This window comes from Myotis daubentonii, chromosome 15 (genome assembly GCF_963259705.1).
Source record: "Myotis daubentonii chromosome 15, mMyoDau2.1, whole genome shotgun sequence".
NCBI lineage: Eukaryota > Metazoa > Chordata > Mammalia > Chiroptera > Vespertilionidae > Myotis > Myotis daubentonii.
The window spans coordinates 1,503,671-1,528,527 of NC_081854.1; the positions used below are offsets into that span (position 1 = coordinate 1,503,671).

Here is a 24,857-nt window from a genome sequence, read left to right on the forward strand (position 1 = left end):
TTTCTTCATTGGTCAGAAAGTGTTTAAGAGTTTGGCTCAGTGCATAGAGCCCTGGCCTGTGGACTGAAGGGTCCTGGGTTTGATTCTGGTCAAGGGCAGCCCAGGCCCTGGTTGGAGACAACCAACCGATGTGTTTCTCTCACATCAATATTTCTCTCTCTCTTTATCTCTCTTCCACTCTCTCTAAAAAAAAGAAAGGAAAGGAGAAAGAAAGAAAGAAAGGAAGGAAGGAAGGAAGGAAGGAAGGAAGGAAGGAAGGAAGGAAAGAAGGAAGGAAGGAAGGAAGGAAGGAAGGGAGGGAGGGAGAGAGAGAGAGAGAGAGAGAGAGAGAGAGAGAAAGGAAGGAAGGAAGGAAGGAAGGAAGGAAGGAAGGAAGAAAGAAAGAAAGAAAGAAAGAAAGAAAGAAAGAAAGAAAGAAAGAGAGAAAGGAAATAATCCTATATAATAAAAGCATAACATGCTAAGTGTCCCACTGATCAGTCAACTGTTCAGTTTACCGCTTGACCAGTCCCTATGATGCGCACTGACCACCAGGGGGCAGACGCTTTGACCGGTAGGTTAGCTTGCTGCTGGGGTCCACCAATCGGGACTGGGTCAGACGGGGTCGGACACGCCCTGGAGCCCTTCCTCAGTCCTTCCTCAGACCATTGGCCTGATCGGGACTGGGTGAGAAGGCCCTAATCACCCTGATTGCTGGCCAGGCCAAGGCCATCCATGCACGAATTCGTGCACCAAGCCTCTAGTACAATAATAAAGAAATAATATACAAGAACAAACTGTGTTAAAAAAGTGTTTAAGAGCACCCACCTCCAGCCCTGGTGGAGGGGACTGCATGAGAGCCAGTGCAGCGGGGCCTCTGGAGTCCGCGGGGCCCGGGCCCGAATCCTGGCTCCTCCTGGAAGCGGTTACTTGTCCTCTCTCAGGCTTCAGTGTCCTCACCTGTGAGGGGGAGACAAGGCAGTTCCCGCATCACCCTGTTCTGAGGTTTGGGGTTAGCACCCCTCCCAGAGCTTCAGAACTGTGTCTCCCCCACAGTACACACAGCGACCATCAGCTACCACTGCACACACAGCAAAAAGCAGTGGAGTACACGGATGTGAGCAGCACTTCTCTGTTGGTAAATCTGACTTTTCAGTGACAGTTGCCATTTGGGAATTTTTTTTAATATATATATTTTACTAGAAGCCCGGTGCATGAATTCATGCACCAGTGGGGTCCCTTGGCCTGGCCTCCGGGATTGGGCTGAAACTGGCTCTCCGACATCCCCCCAGGGGTCCCGGGTTATGAGAGGGCGCAGGCCAGGCTGAGGGACCCCACGGGTGCTCGATCAGAGCCGGGGAGGGACTCGGGAGGTGGGGGGGGGGACAGGGGGGACTGTGGGAGGGCTCCAGGGTGTGTCTGGCCCATCTGGCTCAGTTCCCATCAGCCAGACCCCAGCAGCAATCCAACCTACCGGTCGGAGCATCTGCCCCCTGGTGGTCAGTGCACATCATAGCGAGCGGTTGAGTGGCCTTAGCATATCATTAGCATATTATGCTTTGATTGGTTGAATGAACGACCGGACACTTCGCATTAAGGCTTTTATTATATAGGATTGATTTTTATGCCAGAGGAAGGGAGAGGGATAGAGAGTCAGAAACAGCGATCAGCTGCCTCCTGCACACTCCCTTCTGGGGATATGCCCGCAATCAAGGTACATGCCCTTGATTGGGATCGAACCCGGGACTCTTCAGTCCGCAGGCCGACGCTCTATCCACTGGGCCACACCGGTCGGGGTGACATTCTGGATGTTATCAGGCCCAGGGGACAGCACTCCTTCCCCCTCGCTGTGCTCCCTGGAGGAGAGAGAGGGGCAGGGATACTTTCCTTCATTTAGACAGCAATGGGGAATGTTCGGCCCTGGGGTGCGGAAGGCCCCCCAAAATCACTTGGTCTGGCCCTGCCAAGGCATTGGGGTGAGGTAATTACATGTCTGACCAAATGGGGCAGGCTAATTTTTTATCTTATTCTATTGACTTCAGAGAGGAGAGGGTGGAGAGAGAAAGAGAGAAACATCAATGATGAGGGAGAATCATGGATCGGCTGCCTCCTGCACACCCCCCACTGGTGGGAGGGGGGGATCTAGCCCGCAACACCGGCGGGCCTGTGCCCTTGACCAGCACCGAACCAGGGACCCTTCAGTCCGCAGGCTGACGCTCTACCCACTGAGCCACACAGGCCAGGGCCAGGGGATCTTTTTCAAGCTGGAATTCTCTAAGGCCCTGGCGTGACGTCATAAACACCCGAACGGCCCCTGTCAGGAGGAATGTTCTCCACCCCTCCTCCCCCCTCCCGCCCCACAGCGACGCGGGGCAGGACCCGACACCTAAGGATTGAGGTGCCCCCCCCAGAGCAACAGCGCGCACAGAAAGCCTCCCCCCTGGGTCCTCGGCGCCCCCCGCGCCCCCCAATCCAGCTCCTCGGACGTCCTCCTCTCCTCCTCCAACCCCCCGCCCCGGTTCGGCCGCGCCCCCGCCACCTGTCGCGCTTACCTCGGCCCTCAGCCGCCTCGGCCGCCCCGCCCCGCCCGTCGGCCTCCCGGTTCGCCACGCTGGCCTCGGGGCGGCGGGGTCCGAGGGGGGCTCCAGCTCGCAGCCCCGTCAGCCTCTCAGCCCGCCCCGCCCCGGCCGCTGGGACCGCACCGACTCCGACGCGCGCCCCGCCGGCCCACCTGCCGGCACCTGCACTTCCCTTCACACGCCCCTTCACGGCCGCGCACACACACGCACGCGCACGCACCGACGTTAGCCACACCCACCGCCCCTCCCGCTGTCTCCTCAGAACCCAACGGACGCGCACTCCGCGCCCTGGCCGGAAGTGGGCGTGTCCTGGCGCAGCAACACCCCCTGGGAAATGTAGTCCCCCGCCGGGCGGCAGCGAAGCAGGCGACAGAGCTGTCGCACACGGTTCCCCTCCGGTCCTAGTGGTCAGCATCTCCTACAGGTGCCTCCTGGTCCGGAATAGAACCTTTTGGAGCCGCCTCAGCCCCGAATCTGGGTCCCCAGAAGCACGGACCGCCTCCATGGTGCCCCCCCGCCCCCCGCCCAAGCGCGGGGGGCTCCTGGGAGCCACGGGGAGGGTCCGAGGCTGAGAGCCACCAGCTCCAGGGCCACGGGCGGGCGAGTGGGGTACAGGGCGCTTGGGCTGGTACAGCCTCGGATGGCTGTGGCGGGGCTCAGAAAGGCGGGTCCAGGGAATGGATGGCGCCTGCAGGGCAGGAGGGCTTAGATTTCGCCTGCTGCTCTGTGCACTGCGATTTGTGACTCTGGGAGTGTGGGTAGGTCACCTGTCCCTCAGTCTCCCTGGCTGCTGATCTCTACCCCTGTGCCCATTTCGTCACCCCCTGGCCGGCACAGAGCTTCTCGGTCTTGTTTAGGGCCGTCTTCCCGCCAACTAAAAGAGTGTCTGGCATATCGTCAGGTGTCCCCTAAGATGCATGAATTTTATATATACATGGATTTCTTTATTGGTTTCAGAGAGGAAGGGACAGGGAGAGAGAGAAACATCAATGATGAGAATCATTGATCGGCTGCCTCCTGCACGCCCCCTACTGGGGATTGAGCCTGCAACCCAGGCATGTGCCCTTGACTGGAATCGAACCTGGGACCCTTCAGTCCCCAGGCCGACGCTCTATCCACTGAGCCAAGCCAGCTAGGGCAAGATGCATGGACTTTACCTTCAGGAACTCCATCAAGTTCTCAAACTAAAAATCAGGGTACCTGGGTGTGGGAGAACCTTGTTGTTTTGGGCAGAGGGTGGGAAAAGTAAACCCTTTGACATAGCTCAGAGCATTCTCCATAACAAAAGTCTTGCACGCCAAGGAAAACTACACACTAGAGCATTTTTGGACCATCACTGTCCTACAGTGGACACTTTTATATATAAAAAAAAGTATTTTATTGATTTTTTACAGAAAGGAAGGTAGAGGGATAGAGAATTAGAAACATCGATGAGAAAGAAACATCGATCAGCTGCCTCTTGCACACTCCCCACTGGGTGGGTATGTGCGCGCAACCAAGGTACATGCCCTTGACCAGAATCGAACCTGGGACGCTTGAGTCCACAGGCCAACGCTCTATCCACTGAGCCAAACCAGTCAGGGCAACAGTGAACACTTTTGATGACTACATCCTGCTTCTCTATAGTCTGATCATTCTGTAGTACCAATTCCTATACAAGCTAGCTTTCTTTGGTCGAAAGATGATAAATCTTACTTAGAACTGGAAGTTAAACATTGGAAGAATGCCAGGTGCCTTGCAGATTTAAACAGAACGAAAATAGGATGTGAGGAAGAAGTCATTTTAATGGCTCAGAGTGAGAGGTAGAGAGGCAGAAAGCTTCAGGCTGTTGCCAGAGGATGACTCAATTACAACTACTTCCAGTCCAGGAGGGGTATTCCATGGAGTTAACAGTGGGTACCATAAGGACCCCAATCAACATGAGTACTGACCGAAAGAAAACACACACACTCGGGCCACACGGAGAGCCGGATATTGACCCCACTCCTGTCCTGGTGTCTCCAATCACACCCGGAGGATGACAAATCTGATTGGCTTAACTGAAAGCATGTCACTGGCAGTTCACCAGAATGCAGAATGAAAAATGTGAGAGTGCCAACAAAAAGCTAGAAAAAGTGTGTGTGTTAAAGACAAAAACAGATTTCAACATATATACTGAGAAATATATACACAAACATGCAGATACATGTACATGCAAAGATATATATGTGTGTGTATATATACACACACATACATATATATATGCAATTCAGTATTAATTTTGACTCTATGACTACAAGATCACTTTACACATAAGGTTCTGCAAACCACAAATTTTATTTAATAGATTGTGGACAGAAAACTCTCCATAGAAACACACAGAGCTTAACCTTTTATTTTATTCATTTTTTTATTTTTTAATTTATTGATTTTTTTACAGAGAGGGAGAGGGATAGAAAGTTAGAAACATTGATGAGAGAGAAACATTGATCAGCTGCCTCCTGCACACCCCCTACTGGGGATGTGCCCACAACCAAGGTACATGCCCTTGACTGGAATCGAACCTGGGGCCCTTCAGTCCACAGGCTGACGCTCTATCCACTGAGCCAAACCGGTTAGGGCTAGAGCTTAACCTTTTAATACTTACTGGACAATACAGGACTGAATAATTACAATTTAATCTGCTTGGCTGGACACCGAAATCCTTTTTGTCATAATTAAAACAATCTGCCATAAATATTACTTACATCTCCCTATTTATTCCAAAAAGATAACATTAACAGATCTAGAATGAGTTTCAAGAGAAATGCACGTTCATGTTGATAAGTCTTGTTGTGTTACTTTCCAAAAAGATATGAGACTCACTTACACAGCTAATGATGAACAAGTGCCTGTTCTCCCCACTGATACCAGTGCTGGATGGTATCCAAATTCTAGATTTTGACCCATCTGAGAGGCCAATTTGTTTTAATTTGTAATGGCTAAGAACTTCCCAAATTTTCTTGGTTCATGTGAATTCTTCAACTGTGACAGGCCTGTTGGTATACACTGTCAACTTCTTCCCATTGCTTTGTATATATAATAGCACTTTGTTCCTAAATGACATAATTTGTTGTTGGTTTTCCCATATAAGTTGTATATATTTTCTATCAATTGTCTTTTATACCTTTTTGGTGCCTTTCTCAATGCTGAAGTTTTACATCTTTATTTGGGCCAACTTGACTCTCTACCAATGTGTTCAAGACTCCATGTTCTGCTAAATAAATACAACTGTATTATATACAATTGTATTACATTCCCCTGGAAGGTGTAAATTTTGTTTTTTTGAGTTTTTTGTTTTTTTTTTGGAGAGTAGACAACGGACTGTCAAACATCATTTCTCCAACATTAAAAACCAGTCTTTTTATAAAATTTCAAATGCAAAGAAACTTATTGCTAAAATGTCTGGCTATACTTGACAAATTATCTTTCCTTGTGTGGTTTTAAAAAAACTGTCAAAATAAACATATCCTACTGGGACTCTGTTGAGAAAAACACTTTACAAATATTTTAATAGTATCCAGTGTTTCATCTAGAAAAAATATATTTTTTTATTCACATTTTATATTGTTCAATATGGTTTAATAGTTTCCCATCACCTCTATTTGAAGTTGCTTAACAGTTTTCATGTTGATGTAAAAGTTGTATTTTCCTTGAAGAAATAATTAGAACCTTTTGTATATTACTTCTCTGTGCTAGAGCAGGGGTGGTCAAACTTTTTCTGTAAAAGGATTGTAAATATTTGAGGTTATGCAGGCTGTATTTTGTATGTTGCAGGTACTCAACTCTGACCTTGTAGAATGAAAGCAGCCAAAGGCAATATGTAAAAAAATAAAAATGTGTGGCTGTGAGCCAATAAAACTTTATTTACAGACACTGAAATGTAAATTTCATATAATAGTCATGTTGTCATAAAATATTATTCTCTTAACTTGTCCAACCATTTAAACATGTTTTAAAAATTTAGGTCATGGGCCATAAAAAACAGCCAGTGAGACTTTGGCCATGAGTCAGTTTGCTCACCCCTACTCTTTTTTTCTTGTTAATCCTCACCTGAGGATATTTTCCCTTTGGTTTTTAGAGAGTGGAAGGGAGGGGGAGAAACAATGATGTGAGAGAGACACATTGATAGGTTGCCTCCCACATGAGCCCTGACCAGGTGCAGGGATCAAGTCTGCAGGTACGGGCCCTTGACCAGAATCAAACCCGGCACCCTTCAATCCTCAGGCTGACACTTTTTCCAATGAGCCAAGTCAGCGAGAGCTGCTGACCCCTACTCTTGATGAGTATACCTCAGGTTAATGGTTCCTTGAAAGTTTAAGAGAACTCATTCATGAGTCCAGGTGACTTTCAATAGATCAAATCTTGCCAAATTTTCTAATTCTCGAGTAACATGTCTGTAGTTTTAGCTTCATTCATATAAAACTTGCGTTTTCTGATTGTTCCAGGTGGCCTACTCATCCATATTCCCTGCACACTTCCTAAGACTGTTGTCAGATGTGAAGCTAAATTTTGTCACCAAGTGCACCTTACATTTATGCAGATAAGGTGGAAACCCACAACACGAACTCAGCAAAATGGAATCAAGTTTTAAAGCGACATAGGCAAAGCTCCATGGACTTCCCCAAACTCATCTTCCCAATCTAAAACCTTGTTCCGCCTGGTCTTGTGTTAGGCACCATTTTTATTCAGAGCTAACTATGGCAATGCTTCAATGTCCCAAAATAATGTTTTAAAGGAGCTAAAGTCACTCACACTTTGTGTGGATGAGGCACTGTTCTAGGACCTCTTAGGTAGTAACCAGTTTAGAGGACCTCAACGCAAGTTTTTACATCAGAAGTGAGCGAGTTACATTCACACCCACATCACCCTGACTGCCATGTGAAAAACAACCTTGTCGAGGACAAAAACAAAAGAGCAGAGACCAGTCTATACACTACTGGAGTAGTCTAGCTGGAAGAGCGATACTGAGATTATGGTGATGGGAGCGAGGATGGGTTCCAGAGATATCTGGGGAAAAGATCCACAGGATTTGATGTGGAAGGTAAGGAGGGGCGTGCGGTTGACTCTCCGGCATGAACTCGCTGATGAGCGAAGTGTGTGCTCTGCCTGAAGACTTTCCTGCTTTTCTTGTAGTTATAGGCCCGCTCTCCGGTGTGGACTCGCTTGTGTTGATTGAGGTGTCCAATCTGGATGAAGGTTTTCCTACACTCCTTGCATTCATACGGTTTCTTTCCGGAATGAATCCGCTGATGCACGCTAAGGGACTGGCGATGGCTAAAGGCTTTGCCACAGACAGTGCACTCATACGGTCTCTCTCCGGTGTGACTTCTGCGATGACAAATCAGGGATGACTTTGTCTTAAATGCCTTTCCACACTCAATACATTCATAAGGCCGCTGGCCCGTGTGAAGCCGCTGATGTTGAGTACAGGAGGAGTTATCACCAAAGGCCTTCCCGCACTCGACACATTTATAGGGCTTCTCTCCGGTATGAATTCTCTGATGCTGAATGAGGTGTGTGGTCTGGCTGAAGGCTTTCCCGCATTCCTTGCACTCATATGGCTTCTCTCCCGTATGAGTTTTCTGATGCTGTGCGAGGTGAGCCTTCTGGGTGAAGGCTTTACTGCAAACTTTACACCCATAGGGCTTTTCTCCAGTGTGAATTCTGTGGTGAGTGGCGAGCTGTGAACTGATGCTGAAGGATTTGCCACATTCCCCACACTCAAAGGGCTTCTCTCCAGTGTGAATTCTCAAGTGACTAGCAAGGTGTATATTTTGCCTAAAAGCTTTCCCACATTCTTTGCACTTAAAAGGTTTCTCTCCAGAATGCACTCTTTGATGTTGAGTGAGGGATGCATGATGGCTGAAAGCTTTTCGACAAACATCACATTCATACGGTTTCTCTCCAGTATGAACCCTTTGATGAACAGTAAGGGATGAGCCATATCTGAAGGACTTGTCGCACACATCACATTTGTAGGGTTTCTCTCCAGTATGAATTCTCCTGTGTTGATTAAGTCCTATGTGGTCACTGAAGGCTTTCCCACAGTTGATGCATTCAAAGGGTTTCTCCCCAGTGTGATAGTATCTCCAGTGACGAATAAGGGATGTGTTCTGTATGAAGGCTTTCCCACAGTCAATGCATTCGTAGGGCTTCTTGCCAGTGTGACATCTTTGATGTCGGGCAAAGGATGAGCCATCGCTAAAGGCCTTTCCACACTCGTTACATTTATAGGGTTTCTCTCCAGTGTGAATTCTCTGGTGAACAGTAAGAGATGAGCTCTGGGTAAAAGTTTTCTTACATTCATTACATTTGAAAAGTTTTTTTCCTGTGCAGATTCCTGTATGTTTTATCACCACTGTATTTTGGGGGAAACTTTTCTTAACTGAATCATGGTTATGAACTCTCTCATCTGAAACGTCCAAAGGGAACCATCTTCCAGATTTGTTATACGCACGCTCTCTTTCTTTAGAGAGGGTTTTGCTATTAGTGACTGTTTCTTGCCTGAATTGTGTCTCCCGGCCTACCAGCTTCCTTTCAAACACACCCTCAGAATCCCAATTTTCTCTGAAAGTTGGACATTCCAGATTAGTGCTTAAAGTTCTGTCTGTTAGCACATCAGCAAATAAATCCTTCTTTGGAAATAATTCCTGGGTCTCATGTACAGATTGTTGGCCTGAAACATATCAAGAAAACAAATATTTCCTTTATCATGGACCAAAAAAAAAAATATGCTAAAAAGAAAACTGTAAATGGGTTCACTAAATGGTGAATTAAACCACATAAACCAGGGGTCCTCAAACTGCGGCCCGCCGAAAACATTTATCTGGCCCGCCGGGTGTTTTTGCCGCCGCTGCCTGTTCTGCTTAGCAGCCGACTCGTCCCGGGCCCGCAGTGTGCATGTGTGGAATGTCTGAGGGACAGTGAACTGGCCCACTGTTTAAAAAGTTTGAGGACCTCTGACATAAACAATGCATTTGTAAAAGCTATTGCATTTAAACATGCAGCCTACAATGTATATGAGAGACCCCAGACTGAATCCATACAGGAACCTCAGGAGACATGAGAAGAAAATATATATGTGGACTGGTTACATATCAAAAGAGTGGGAGTTGAAAAAAACGTTCTGCAATCACACCACCTAAAAATATACCCTATGACATTCGCTGACTTCAATTATTTCACTCTCTGTCTATCTGGCTTTGGATGCCACGCAGTCATCACATCACAAAAGCTGTTCTAAGAAACAGGCCAAACGCACAAAAAGAGACTGCACTCTGTAACATGCATTAAGAGTATCTGAAAGCCTGATTACTGCCCTACGACCAGGAAATGATGCTTCTGTAAACCATATTTTATTTGAGTAATTTCAACAAAAGCAACATTACCAGTTGATGGCCAAAGCTCAGTAGTCCCATTGAATCATTTTTACATTTGTGAACCTATTTGTTTACTTCCCATGAGCCTGATAAAATCTTCGCTTCTTTCCTGGCCTTTTAATAAGGATAGGGTCTTGCAATTTAATTTCTCATTTTGAGGAGATTGTTTTTATGATAATGGTGAGTCTTAATATTATAATTAATTATGCTCAGATGTACTACTGAAAAAAGATGTGTTTTATTCCACACTTTCAGGTTATAGGGAGGAATGTATATATCTGAAATCCTTTTGCTAAATCAGTTAGCATATACCCCAAATTGTGCATATGTAGTTGTATCTTAATAAATATACATAGATGAAATTGGTATTGGGAGATGATGCAGAGACAAATGTCTGAAAAAAGATGATGGTAAGATAGGGGAAAGGAAATATTGTTTTTTTAAATAATAAAAAAACACCGAAAACTTTCCTTCTTAGATCAAACCAAATAAGGATGCCTTTTTCACTACTTCTATTCAGTACTGGTCTGGAAGTTCTAGCCAGAACAATTAGATATAGAAATAAAAGGCATCCAAATTTGCAGATGATATGATCTCATATACAGAAAACCCTAAAGAATTCACAAGCAAAGTGTCAGAGTTAATAAGCTAATTAATCAAAATTGCAGGTTACAAGCCGAAACCGGTTTGGCTCAGTGTGGATGGAGCGTCGGCCTGCGGACTGAAGGGTCCCAGGTTCGATTCCGGTCAAGGGCATGTGCCTGGGTTGCGGGCACATCCCCGGTGGGGGGTGTGCAGGAGGCAGCTGATCGATGTTTCTCTCTCATCGATGTTTCTAACTCTCTATCTCTCTCCCTTCCTCTCTGTAAAAAAATCAATAAAATATATTTTAAAAAAATTGCAGGTTACAAGAGCAACACACAAAAATCACTACATTTGTATACACTCAGAATGAACACTATGAAAGGGAAATTATGAAAACAATTCCATAAAAAATAGCATTAAGCCCTAACCAGTTTGGCTCAGTGGATGGAGCATCGGCCTGCGAACTGAAAGATCCCAAGTTCAATTCCGGTCAAGGGCATGTACCTTGGTTATGGGCACATCCCCAGTAGGGGGTGTGCAGGAGGCAGCTGATCAATGTTTCTCTTTCATCAATGTTTCTAACTCTCTATCCCTCTCCCTTCCTCTCTATAAAAAAAAATCAATAATATATATATATTTTTAAATAGCTTTAATAGAAAAAATTAGTTAGGAATAAGTTTACCCAAGGAGGTGCAAGACTGATGCTGAAAACTACAAAACATTGCTCAATAAAATTAAGAAGAGTTAAATAAATGGAAAGACATCCTGTGTTCCTGAATAGGAAGACTCAACAATTTGTCATGGATAGGAAGAGAGCAAGAAAGAATTAAGTAAGCAACAGAAAGGAGACCAAATGGAAAAAAAAGGGAAAAAAAGAAAGAAGAAGGAAACCAAGTATATTATTTAATATATCTATTAATAAAAAGAAAAACTAAGAGTAAAAGAAGTGGTCAACAGAATAAACGCTTCTATTAATGAAGATACCACCCAATTTAAACTACTGTACAGCAAGAAACATCATGCAAACTTAGAGACCACAGAAAACTAAGAAAAAAAATGTATCACATTCACCAAACAGGACTTATATTCATATTATATAAAGGCAAGGAATTAGAAACGTAGGTAATGAGTATAAAGACACCATTAACAGAATCTCAACTCCAAATGGACTTAAATGCATACATTCTCAACATCACAAGCTTCTGGGAAATAAATATTAAATAAAACTCAATTTTCACTCAACAGCTTGGCAAAAATGGAAGAAAACAAAACACACCAACCAACCAAATACTACTGGGGAGATGTTTCTCACCAATGGTTTAGCACTATATCCGTGAAACTTTAAAAACATGTGTACTTGACCCAGGACCTTTTAGTCTGCAGGCTGACTGGCACTCTATCCACTGAGCCAAACTGGCGAGGGCCCAGACAAAATATATTTTAAAACAAAGGCTACAATAAGGGAGAACCAAGATGGCGGCATAGGTTAACGCCGGAGTTTGCTGCTTTGAACAACTACTTCAAAAGTGAAACCAAAAAACCAAAGGGACATCACCCAGAACCACAGGAACGCTGGCTGAGTGGAAGTCCTACAACTAGGAGGAAAGAGAAATGCACACGGACACTCAGAGGAGGCGCAGTGCTGAAGTCAAATTCTGAGGTGCGGAGTGTGCGGAGCGGGCTGGCGGCGGAGGGCGCGGTTGTTGTTTTCAATCAGGAGGGAGTCGCAGACTCTGAGCACCAGATCCGGGCGAGTCTTTAGGGACCCAGACTCAAACGGGAGAAGCGGGACTGTCTGGCTTCGGTCAGAGCGAGTGCAGCTTTCTCTCCGAGCTTTGCAGCGGGTGCTGGGACTCAGAGAGGCAGAGCCCCTGGGGACAGGACTGAGAGCCGCCATAACTGCTCTCTCCAGCCCACCCTGTTGATCCTGTGCGACCCGCCCCGCCCAAGCCCTGCACAGAGGCATTTGCCGGATAGCCTCAGGCAAAGGCTAGATTAGCACCTCCCTAGAGGACAGAAGTTCTCTCACTGCTGACACAGCTGATTCTCATAGCCACTTGGCCTGGAGGTCAAACCCTCCCTGGAATTAGCTACAACATTCAAGATTTAACTATAAGACTGCGAACAAAGACCACTAGGGGGTGCACCAAGGAAGCATAACAAAATGCGGAGACAAAGAAACAGGACAAAATTGTCAATGGAAGATATAGAGTTCAGAACCACACTTTTAAGGTCTCTCAAGAACTGTTTAGAAGCTGCCGATAAACTTAATGAGATCTACACGAAAACTAGTAAGACCCTCGATCTTATATTGGGGAACCAACTAGAAATTAAGCATACACAGACTGAAATAACGAATATTATACAGACGCCCGACAGCAGACCAGAGGAGCGCAAGAATCAAGTCAATGATTTGAAATGCGAGGAAGCAAAAAACATCCAACCGGAAAAGCAAAATGAAAAAAGAATCCAAAAATGCGAGGATAGTGTAAGGAGCCTCTGGGACAGCTTCAAGCGTACCAACATCAGAATTATAGGGGTGCCAGAAGATGAGAGAGACCAAGATATTGAAAACCTATCTGAAGAAATAATGACAGAAAACTTACCCCACCTGGTGAAAGAAATGGACTTACAGGTCCAAGAAGCGCGGAGAACCCCAAACAAAAGGAATCCAAAGAGGACCACACCAAGACACATCATCATTAAAATGCCAAGAGCAAAAGATAAAGAGAGAATCTTAAAAACAGCAAGAGAAAGAAACTCAGTTACCTACAAGGGAATACCCATACGACTGTCAGCTGATTTCTCAACAGAAACTTTGCAGGCCAGAAGGGAGTGGCAAGAAATATTCCAAGTGATGAATACCAAGAACCTACAACCAAGATTACTTTATCCAGCAAAGCTATCATTCAGAATTGAAGGTCAGATAAAGAGCTTCACAGATAAGGAAAAGCTAAAGGAGTTCATCACCACCAAACCAGGATTATATGAAATGCTGAAAGGTATCCTTTAAGAAGAGGAAGAGGAAGAAAAAGGTAAAGATACAAATTATGAACAACAAATATGCATCTATCAACAAGTGAATCTAAGAATCAAGTGAATAAATAATCTGATGAACAGAATGAACTGTTGATTATAATAGAATCAGGGACATAGAAAGGGAATGGACTGACTATTCTTGAGGGGGAAAGGGGTGTGGGAGATGTGGGAAGAGACTGGACAAAAATCGTGCACCTATGGATGAGGACAGTGGGTGGGGAGTGAGGGCAGAGGGTGGGGCGGGAACTGGGAGGAGGGGAGTTATGAGGGGAAAAAAAAGAGGAACAAATGTAATAATCTGAACAATAAAGATTTAATTTAAAAAAATAAAAATAAAATAAAATAAATAAAAAAAATAAAAACATGTGTACTTTATCATGCAAAGAGATCTGTGCAAATGGGACCACTTTTTAAAAACTGGAAAAGACCTAAATGTTCAAATGTCCTCAACAGTAAGTCAGGTAAGTGAACTGTATCTATATACTGTAATACTAGATAGCCCTTAAAAAAAAAAAGAACTACATGTATCAAGTTTCTAAAGACATAAACAGAAGAAATTATAAAAGAATACATGAGACTATGTAAGAATTTCTGAAGTTTTACATTTTTAAAAGGTCTACTTAAAACAAAAACTCTTATTACCATACTAGAGGCCCGGTGCACAGGATTCGTGCATTGGTAGGGGGCGTGGCCTGCGGAAATCAGCCCACTGTGGGAGCACAGTGACCACCAGGGGGCAGCTCCTGTGTTGAGCGTCTGCAACCTGGTGGTCAGTGCACGTCATAGCAACTGGTCAACCAGTCATTCTGGTCGTTCTACAGTTTGCAGGATTTTATTACATAGGATGTGAAAATAGTTTGAGACAGAACATCAAAAAACTAGTATGCTTTACAGAAAAGTCCCTGAGACTATAAAAGACATGAACAGATAAGTGGGTGTAAATGAGAAACATTTTATAAAAGGATAAAGAGAATAACCAAATTCAGGGAAAGTATTCAAACGTTTTCATAATAAAAAAGTAACTTGCGGCCATAATCTTTCTTCAAATAATGAGTAAGCATTTTCATCAAGATACCCGATGTGCTGAGGACACAATGAAACCCACACTCCTGGTCATCGCTAGAGTTGCTGAAAGCAAAGCAGCTCTCAGAGCCTAGCAGACGTCCAGGTCCAGGAACACAGCGATCCCCAGAGCACCTGGTTTCCCCTTCCATAGGATGCCTATTGTACGCACACTTTCCATAACAATAGATGTGAAGTAACCTAACCGAGATGTGCAACATGGAGGGCGTGTGAAGGTATCTGTGTGCACGACTGACTGTGTGACACTACAATCCCCACTATGTTCAAAATACGTGTTTATCATGACTTGAAAGGGGTCAAAGTTGCTTTGATAACATATTGTGTTTACAGGGTCATCCAGACAGGTGATAGGATTATACTTTCTATAAACCATTATTTGTCAAAGAAATTTCTTTGCCTTCTCTTGTGTAGCAAACAAGGAAGAGACCCCCCCCACCACTGACGCCTTCTTGCCATCCGACTTCCGCCCACCCTGTCCAACTACAAGAACGCTACCGGGATCCTCTCCTTTGCCCCTGCAATGCCTTATGGGAAATTCTGCAATTTCTACCTCATGCCAGTTATCCATGAATATGTCTTATCCTCCCATTACTAGAGTAACGGTCTGAGTAACGTATTCGCAAACTCCGTCTTTCTCCAACACCTGCCAATGCCAAGCAGAGTGGCCCCTCAATTAACTGTCGATTGGTGGTTCTCAGAGGAATGGACGCACATGAAGTGAATGGGCCTCTGACCAAGGAGGAGGAAACCTTTGGAAGGCAGCGCAAGAGCCCACAGAGTGGCTGACGCACGTCCGAGTGGCCAGAAACACGAGGAGGGCTACCGACACAAGTTACCACCCAGGAGGAAGAGGAGGAGGAGGAGGAGGAGGAGGAGGAGGAGGACTTTGAAGAGGCAGGCCTCAATTTTCCCTCCAGCCCAACAGGCCTGGGCAGCGTTGACCCCTGTGCCTTAGCAAGGACGCGGCCTCCAGGGCAGCTCCCCCTCCGCTGTGAAGGCTTTCCCGTGCCCGCCTCCTGCGCTCACCTGAGAAGAGGCCTCCCGCCAGCTCACTCTTCGCCAGCCAGGGCTCCCTCCCGCGATGCAGCCGAGAAGGCCACTGCGGCCGGGACACACAGCATCCTGCGTGGATAAGGACAGGGGTCCGTCACGCTCGTGGCCTCTGCGGAGCCAGCCCCTCGGCTCCGGGAGCAAAGGGTCAGCACAGGAGGAGCAGGAAGAAGAGTGAGGAGGCCCTGACAGCACAGAGTGCTTCACGCACAACCAAGACACCAGCTTTCTGCTCCACCAGCAGCAAACGCTCCTCAGAAACCGACAGCAACGGTTCAGCCCGACACCGCAGGGCGCCCACCACATGCACACACCTCAGCACCGACGGGGGGGGGGGGGGGGGGGGGGAGTCAGGCTGGGAGCGACGCCTCACCTGCCTCCAGGTCCGGGCTCCCCCGCGTCACATCCTTAGGGAAACTCCCCTGAGCCAGGCCGGGCTGCTGGGAGGAGTCGCTGGCCACCCGCGTGCTGGTCGCCAAGTCCTGAAACGGCACGGACGGGCTGTGAAGCCATCCCCGTGACCCGCAGCGGCCTGGCGAGGCGCCGGGCCCACACCCTGGGAGAGAGGTCTCTCCAGGAATCCTCGCTTAGCTCCCGAGTGATGCAGGTCGGGGGGCTGGACCGAGTGACAGCGCGTGCGTTTGGGGGGAAGGAGAAAACAGGAGGCCCCGCTCTGCGGTGGGAAATGTGTGATTCTGTGGAGGATGAGCGCACAGCGTGGACTTTCTCCTGCGACTGAAGGCTGTCCCCCCAGCTCAGGTACTGGGTGACTCGGGGGGCTTCCTCTCAGCTGAGAGGAAGGGGAGCGCCTGCTGGAGGCTCCCTCACAGCAGCACAGGCTGCACGTGTCCTGACTTAAGCAGATGTTTGTGACTCATCGCACTAAAGTCCCCACTTTTGTGAGCATCACGCCTGCTCATTCCTTCTGGGCGGAGCCTGTCTGCAGGCAGCACTGCATTCTGAGGAGAGCTTCTCCCCTGGCCGGGGTTGCCCAGTGGGTAGTGTCAGCCTGAGGACCGAACGGACCCGGGTTCAATTCAGGTCAAGGACATGTACCATGGTTGCAGGCTCCTCCCCAGCCCGGGCCCTGGTCGGGGTGCGTGCCGGAGGCAGCCAACCCATCGATGCGTCTCTCTCCCGTCGCTGTTTCTGTCTGTCTTGCCCTCTCTTCTACGCTCCCTAAACACCAATGGGAAAACATCCTGGGGCAAGGATTAACCAAAACAGCAAAGGAGAGCGTGTCCCCCACTCACTGCGGGCACGGCCTCCTTCCTCCCATGCAGGACGCTGTCTCCCTGGGTCCGAGGACTGCCCGCCTGCGCTGCTGAAACAGGAGGCTGTGCCTGGGAGCCCTCTGCTCTGCCTCCCTCCATGCCACCTCCTGCCAGCTGCCGCCAACACGCCCTCTGCCCCCACGCGAGGCCCCACTTACCAGCTGCCTCTCGAGCAGAGCCTCGCCATCCCAGCGCTGCCCCTGCCCGGGGCCCTGCAGGCGGCAGCCGGCCCGTCTGTGCAGCAGCGCTGGTCTGGACAGCTGTTCCTCACACGGCCCTTCCTCCGTGGGCACTGCCTTCCCGCCTGAAATACAGCACGACAGGAAGTGGCGCTTGCACTGGGGGTCAGGGTGACGAACACCCCACCGGGCAACCAGAGGACTCAATCCTCAGAGGCGCATCACTGTGAGAGCTGTTCCCTGATGAACCAACCTCACTGAGGTCCCCTCGCTTCTGGAGCTTTAACCCTGCACATGGTGAGCCGCCTCACCTCAACGCTGACACACCACGCTGTCAGCAGGGAGGGAGGGAGCACTGGGAGGTCAGCGAGAACTCACAGCCTGGCATCTAGGATGCAGTGTGGGGGGACAGACCAGCAGGAGGGAGGGAGAACTGGGAGGTCAGCTCAGAGAGCTCACAGAGGGCATCTGAGATGCAGTGTAAGAGGACAGACCAGGGGGAGGGAGGGAGAACGGGAGGTCAGGGGAGAGCTCACAGTGGGCATCTAGGATGCAGTGGGGGGACAGACCAGCGGGAGGGAGGCCACAGGAGGAAATGCCATCTAATCCTTACTTGAGCTTACTCAGCAACCCTCACTGTGACTCTTTCTCCATTTTATTCAGCAAAAATGTCTTCTCCAGCTCCCTAGCCTCCTGCTTTATTACTAATAAAGTTAGTACTAATAAACATGGATGCTCAGTGGAACCCTTGCAGGAACACACCATCCTAGCCCTCCTGAGCTACATGGGGGCCCCTGTGAGCTACCGTAACATATGCCTCTGGGCCCCTGTCCTGTCAGCATCGCTTGTTCCTCTGAAGTGTGAGCAGTAACAATCATTTTTAAAAGTCCATAAACCAGCCATTTCATCAAAGAGGAATAAGATAGTGAACATGACACCAGCGTCGGCCAAACATGCTTTAAAGACCCGAGAGGACCACGTGAGTCTGACCGTCAAGGGGTGGGAGGGAGCTAGGGAAGACGGCCGGAGCAGGAGTGTGGTTATGTTAGAGCAGTGGTTCTCAACCTTCCTCATGCCGTGACCCTTTCATACAGTTCCTCATGTTGTGGTGACCCCCAACCATAAAATTATTGTTGTTGCTACTTCGTCACTGTAATGTTGCTACTGTTATGAATCGTCATGTAAATATCTGATATGCAGGATGTATTTTCATTGTTACAAATTGAACATAATTAAAGCATAGTGATTAATCACAAAAGCAATATGTAATTATGTATGTGTTTTCCGATGGTCTTAGGTGACCCCTGTGAAAGGGTCATTCGACCCCAAAGGGGTCGCGACCCACAGGTTGAGAACCGCTGTGTTAGAGGGACGGGGCGAAGCTGGAGAGCAGCGACGGCAGATGAAAGCGCGGGGCGTCCATTCCAGGGGGTCTTCCTTGCTCTCCAGGCCCCGAGCTCAGGAGCCTCCTGATGACCCCGCCTGCCTGAGGTGGCTGACCTGTGACCCCCACCCAGTGAGTGGCCCCCACCTGGTCTCCCATGCTCACCTGGGCACCAGCTTCCTGTCAGCCAGTTCTCGGCCATGCAGGGCTCTGTCCTCTGCTCCAAGGAGGAGATCACATCGGGCTTAGAGTGGCAGAGCCCTGAATAATAGAGAGAAACGGGAGGTGGTCATGCTGTGAGGGGAGAGGGCTGGAGAGGGCGGCCCGCAGCGGACAGGGGAGGTGGGAGCGAGGGGGGGGGACCTGTACCCAGCGACACCAGGTTCCGGTAGTTCTCCAGCATCACGTCTCTGTACAGGGCCTTCTGGGCGCAGCTCAGCCGGCCCCACTCCTCCTGGGAGAAAGCGACGTCCACATCCCCAAACGTCACCGCGCTCTGGAAGGACAGACCACGTGTCTGCTTGGCCCCTCGTGACGGGGCTATGGACTATGCGGTGTCCCCCAGATTCTAAGGTTGAAGTGCTAACCCCAGGACGCCCCAGTGTGACTACCTGTGGAGGTAGGGCCCTAGAAGAGGTGAGGAAAAGTGAAACGCAGTCACGTGGTCAGGCCCTAAGCAGTCTGACCGGTGTCCTCCTAAGAGGAGGAAGCAGCACCAGGAACGGGGGAGCAGAGGCAGCAGGAGGGGGGCCGCCTGCACGCTGAGCAAGGAGGCCCCAGGAGAACCAACCCGGCGGACACCTTGACCTTGAACGTGTGGCCACCAGAACCGTGAGAGAAGAAACGGCTGATGTGTAGGTGCCCCCGACCTGTGGTGTTTTGCCATGGAGCCCTCACAACCGGACCTGGGATCGAAGGACTGCCTTCTCTTCATCCCGGTGAGAGAATATGCACACGAGGAATACTAGCTGTTGATCTGGAAATCTAGTGTCATGTCATCAACCCCAGAGAAAAGAGAGAGACACAGAGACCGCCCCTGTCCCCGGGGGACTGGCTCATCTGTGTGGGTGAAAGGAGGTACAGGCGAGAAACAATTGTAAATGGCCCTGACCGGTGTGGCTCAGTGAATAGAGCACCGGCCTGAGGACTGAAGGGTCCCAGGTTCGATTCCGGTCAAGGGCATGCACCTTGGTTGTGGTCTCATCCCCAGTGGGGGGTGTGCAGGAGGCCGCTGATTGATGTTTCTCTCTCATCGATGTTTCTAACTCTCTATCCCTCTCCCTTCCTCTCTAAAAAAATCAATAAAATACATTTTTTTTAAAAAAAATAAATGGAAAATACCCTCGGGTGAGGATAAAAAAAAATGCTGAAAAACAAACAGATAATAAAATTAAGTTTAAAAAAGAAGAAAAGCCGAAACCGGTTTGGCTCAGTGGATAGAGCGTCGGCCTGCGGACTGAAGGGTCCCAGGTTCTATTCCGGCCAAGGGCATGTACCTGGGTTGCGGGCACATCCCCAGTAGGGAGTGTGCAGGAGGCAGCTGATTGATGTTTCTCTCTCATCGATGTTTCTAACTCTCTCTCACCCTTCCTCTCTGTAAAAAATCAATAAAATATATTTTTTTAAAAAAAGAAGAAGCCCTGGCCGGTTTGGCTCAGTGGATGGAGCGTCAGCCTGCGGACTGAAGGGTCTCAGGTTCGATTCCGGCCAAGGGCATGTACCTGGGTTGCGGGCACATCCCCAGTAGGGAGTGTGTAGGAGGCAGCTGATCGATGTTTCTCTCTCATCGATGTTTCTGACTCTCTATCCCTCTCGCTTCCTCTCTGTAAAAAAATCAATAAAATATATTAAAAAAAAAAAAGAAGAAGAAGAAAAAAAATAAAGTACAGCATGGAGAACACAGTCAATAATATTATAACTACGTATGGTGTGTGTGTGGGGGGGAGGGCATTTTGTAAATTACATAAATGCCTAATCCCTGCATTGTACACCTGAAAGCAATATGATAGAGTACGTCAACTGTCACTGAAAAATAGAGTGAAAAATTGACCTCAACAATTAAAAAAATAAACACTACGCCAGCGATGGCGAACCTAATGACACGCGTGTCAGAGGTGACGCGCGACCTCATATTTTTGGTTGATTTTTCTTTGTTCAATGGCATTTAAATATATAAAGTAAACATCAAAAATATAAGTCTTTGTTTGACTACGGTTGCAAATATCAAAAAAGTTTCTATAGGTGACACGGCACCAGAGTGAAGTTAGGGTTTTTCCAAATGCTGGCACGCCGAGCTCAAAAGGTTCGCCATCACTGCATTACGCAGTCCAGAAAAGCAAGGGTGCACTTCGGCGAGGAAACAGGAACTGTTAACTCACCTGGGACGTGACTCGGGGGCCATTTCCTGTCCCTACAGCCTCCTGCGGGAGCCCCCTCGGCTGGAGAAGGGCGGGGTCCCCGGAAGGCGGAGCTGGGGGGCGGGGAGGGGGAGAGAAAGGAGCGGTCAGGTCTACAAGGTCCCGAATCACCAGCCTGCGCACGCTGGGTCCCGGGGGCGCCCTCCTCCAGCCGCGCGCAGAAAGGGCTCCCGCTGGCTCAGGGGCTGAGCGCTGCCCTAGGAGCCAGGAGGTCAGGGTTCGATTCCCGGTCAGGGCACAGGCCCGGGTGGTGGGCCCGATCCCCAGTGGGGGCCGTGCAGGAGGCAGCCGATCTCATCGATGTTTCTAACTCTTATCCCTCTCCCTTCCTCTCTGTGAAAACTCAATAAAATATGTTTAAAAAACAAAACAAAACGGCTTCCTCAGGTGGAGAACCCACCGGCAGCATGAGGCCGGCTGTGCGGGGGCCGTTCCTCCCCCGGCGGCCACGGGAGGGGCGGGGTGTCCGTCCCCCGGAGCACGGGAACGGGGAGCCTGGCGAGGTGTCCCCGGGGCCAGCCCCGTCCCCCCGCACCCACCGCGGCCGCTGCTCGGACTCCCGCTCACCGCCCAGACCCCTGGGTCCCGCCCCCGAGGGGATGAAGGCGGCCCCGGCCACCCCGCCGCCCCCTCACCTCCGTCCTCCGGCCCCGGGGTCGCCGCTCGTCGCTGGCCCGGGGAGGCGAGGCCGTTCCGGGAGCGCGGCCTTCCCGGGCCCCGGCGCACCAGGGGGGCCGGGGTCGCCGCCGCCGCCGGGCCGCGAGCGGGACCGGGCTTTGTGCGGGGGACGCCGCCCCGAACCGTCCTCGCCGCCCCTCGCATGGCCCCGCGGACACACCCGCCCACTCGCGGCTCCACGGGCCACAGCGGCACCGCCCCCGCCTCTGCCCCCGCCCAGCCCACCACCACGCACGGCGCGCGAGAGCCAACAGCGCGACGTCGCCGGAAGTGGGCGTGTCCTCCTCCGCTGGGCCCTCTGGGAAATGTAGTCCCGCGAGGTGACAAAGGCCACGGGGAAGTCCAACCCGGGGTGGTGTGACCTCCTTCGGTGACCCGCCCCCCAGGGCCGGCTGGGCCGGGCCAGACCGGAACCCTAGGGCACCCCGAGTGACAGCCGCGCCCCTGGGATTCTGGGGTCGGTGCCTGGGTGGGGCAGTTGCTAGGCTGGGCGGCCAGGAGAATGGACACAAGGCGGGGCTGAGCAGGTAGGGGTGGGGGGCTCAGGCCTCCATCGGGGTGTGGCTGTCGACAGAATGGGGAACAGGGACGCTGGGCAACGCAGGGACTCTGATGGATTGATCCCCAGTGGGGGCGTGAGGGGGCAGTGGATCAATGATTCTCTCTCGTCATTGACGATTCTCTCTCTCTCTCTCTCTCCCTTCTTCTCTGAAATAAATTTTAAAAAGTGCAGCGCTAACCGGTGTGGCTCAGTGGATGGAGCGTCCGCCTGTGGACTCAAGGGTCCCGGGTTCGATTCTGGCCAAGGGCATGTGCCTTGGTTGCGGGCACATCCCCAGTAGGGGGTGTGCAGGAGGCAGCTGATCGATGTTTCTCTCTCATCGATGTTTCTAACTCTCTATCCCTCTCCCTTTCTCTGTGTAAAAAATCAGTAAAAATATTTTAAAAAATATATAAACATCTTATTTTTTAAAAATAAAATAAAATAAAAAATTTAAAAATGCACTTAAAAACTATTAACATGTTTGGCTTGTAGGTTAGTCCATATTTTTCTTTCATATCCAGGTTGGGGTTTCTGTACCTAAACCACAAAGACAAAGCATGCCCATGGGGCGCTGTGTTCGACGGCGCTGTCTGAAATAACATTCTGTGTTTATTTGCTCGTCTATCATCTAACTCCCCTGCTAAAAATGTGTGCGCCACGGGAATACTTCTGTTGTCTTACTTCTGTTTACAACGGCTCCTGGCACAGAGCGAGTAACTCAATCAATACTAGTAGACGTGGAATGGATGAATTTTTAAAAATATATATTTTATTGACTTCAGAAAGGGAAAGATAGAAGCATCAATGATGAGAGAGAATCATTGATTGGCACGTCCCCCACTGGGGATTGAGCCCGCAACCTGGGCATGTGCCCTTGACTGGAATCCAACCCGTGGACCTTTCAGTCCCCAGGCTGACGCTCTATCCACTGAGCCAGACCAGCTAAACTTTTTTAAAAAATATATTTTATTGATTTTTTACAGAGAGGAAGGGAGAGAGATAGAGAGCTAGAAACATCGATCAGCTGCCTCCTCTACAGCCCCCACTGGGGATGTGCCCCCAACCAAGGTACATGCCCCTGACCGGAATCAAACCTGGGACCCTTCAGTCTGCAGGCCGACGCTCTATCCACTGAGCCAAACCAGCTGGGGCTGAACTTTTTTTAAGTGAACGTATTTTATGCCTGTCGTGTAAAATGCCCACCAAAAATCAGAGGAGCTTGTCCTATTCTGAGATTTCCACATGTAGAGGCGATCCCTGTCCCCTCTAGGGTGATCTAATGAAAAACACTATGAAATCCCAGGATCAAAGAGAAAAAGGAAGAAGGGAGGGAGGGAGGAAGGATAAAAGAGAAAATAACATTATTGGTGAAAACCACCATTGCTGGTGCTCAGAGGCTGTTTCCTGATGCAGCAGCGCCATCGTGTGGACAGAAGCACCAACTACAACAGTTCAATGTCCTGGAAACGGAGATTTCCCCCTAAGTTATTCTCCTTTCCCCTGTCATCCCTGCTCAAGGGCAAGTCAACTCAGACTGAATGATTAGAAATCAAGGCACCCAGACCTAGCCGGTTTGGCTCAGTGGATAGAGCATCGGCCTGCAGACTGAAGGGTCCCAGGTTCGATTCCGGTCAAGGGCATGTACCTTGGTTGCGGGCACATCCCCAGTAGGGGCTGTGCAGGAGGCAGCTGATCCATGTTTCTAACTCTCTATCCCTCTCTCCCTTCCTCTCTGTAAAAAATCAATAAAATATATTTTTTTAAAAAATTAAGGGACCCAAAAGGCCTTGCTGGTCAAATGAAAATACTAGTATATTCCAGGGTGAGTGGCAGTTCAGTTCTACATGAAGGAGTGAGAGCTACCCTTTCAGGAAAATTTTACCCCTTTCTCTGCCTCCTAAAGAGCTACTATCTCAATGGGGCCTTTATTATTATTTTTTTAAGGTTCCCCTGAAATGCCTGGACCCGATTCCTTGTGTTTCGGCCAAGACGAAAGCTGATGTTGTCTGCCGATGGAGGCAGCTACCCAGACCCATGCGGTTAGGGTCAGGGGCAGAGTAGGGATGGACAGAGTCACATCAGCCTTGCCTCAGACCAGACCTTACAAAACACCAACACTGGTTTCCTGGAAACACCAAGGCTGGTTCGGTTAAGAGCCAGTGATGCGAGAAGGCCTTTCTTTTTTTTTTTTCCTTTAAAATATATTTTATTGATTTTTTACAGAGAGGTAGGGAGAGGGATAGAGTTAGAAATATCGGTGAGAGAGAAACATCGATCAGCTGCCTCCTGCACACCTCCTACTGGGGATGTGCCTGCAACTAAGATACATGCCCTTGACCGGAATTGAACCTGGGACATTTCAGTCCGCAGGCCGACGCTCTATCCATTGAGCCAAACCGGTTTCGGCGAGAGAAGGCCCTTCTTAATAGGAGCAGTCTTAGGCCAACTTTGTGAAATTGTTTAAGATTATATATATATATATATATATATATATATATATATATATATATATATGTACATATATGTGTATATATATATATATATATATATATATATATATATATATTGATTTCAGAGAGGAAGGGAGGAGAGATAGAAATATCAACGGTGAGAGAGAATCATTGTTCAGCTGCCTCCTGCACGCCCCCTACTGGGGATGGAGCCCA

The 24,857-nt window shown here is 48.9% G+C and overlaps 1 protein-coding gene across 3 annotated transcripts in view; it reads right to left on the bottom strand.

Moving 5' to 3' along the window:
• ZNF470 (zinc finger protein 470) overlaps positions 1-21,863 on the bottom strand; it is a 31,934-nt gene extending 10,071 nt beyond the window's left edge. The window contains exons 1-8 of one of the 3 annotated variants that reach the window (XM_059664977.1): positions 21,605-21,863; positions 20,931-21,022; positions 18,922-19,048; positions 18,718-18,813; positions 17,148-17,293; positions 16,089-16,197; positions 15,692-15,787; positions 4,918-9,255 (exon numbers count right to left, since the gene is read on the bottom strand). In XM_059664977.1, the coding sequence (XP_059520960.1) occupies positions 7,550-9,255; positions 15,692-15,787; positions 16,089-16,197; positions 17,148-17,293; positions 18,718-18,813; positions 18,922-19,048; positions 20,931-21,022; positions 21,605-21,791 (2,559 nt within the window). In that variant the 5' untranslated portion in view covers positions 21,792-21,863 and the 3' untranslated portion in view covers positions 4,918-7,549. Of the gene's footprint in view, positions 1-807; positions 933-4,917; positions 9,256-15,691; positions 15,788-16,088; positions 16,198-17,147; positions 17,294-18,717; positions 18,814-18,921; positions 19,049-20,930; positions 21,023-21,604 lie in introns of those variants that run through there. The other 2 variants (XM_059664976.1, XM_059664979.1) reach the window with 2 other exon arrangements.
• Between the last annotated feature and the right edge of the window lie 2,994 nt (positions 21,864-24,857).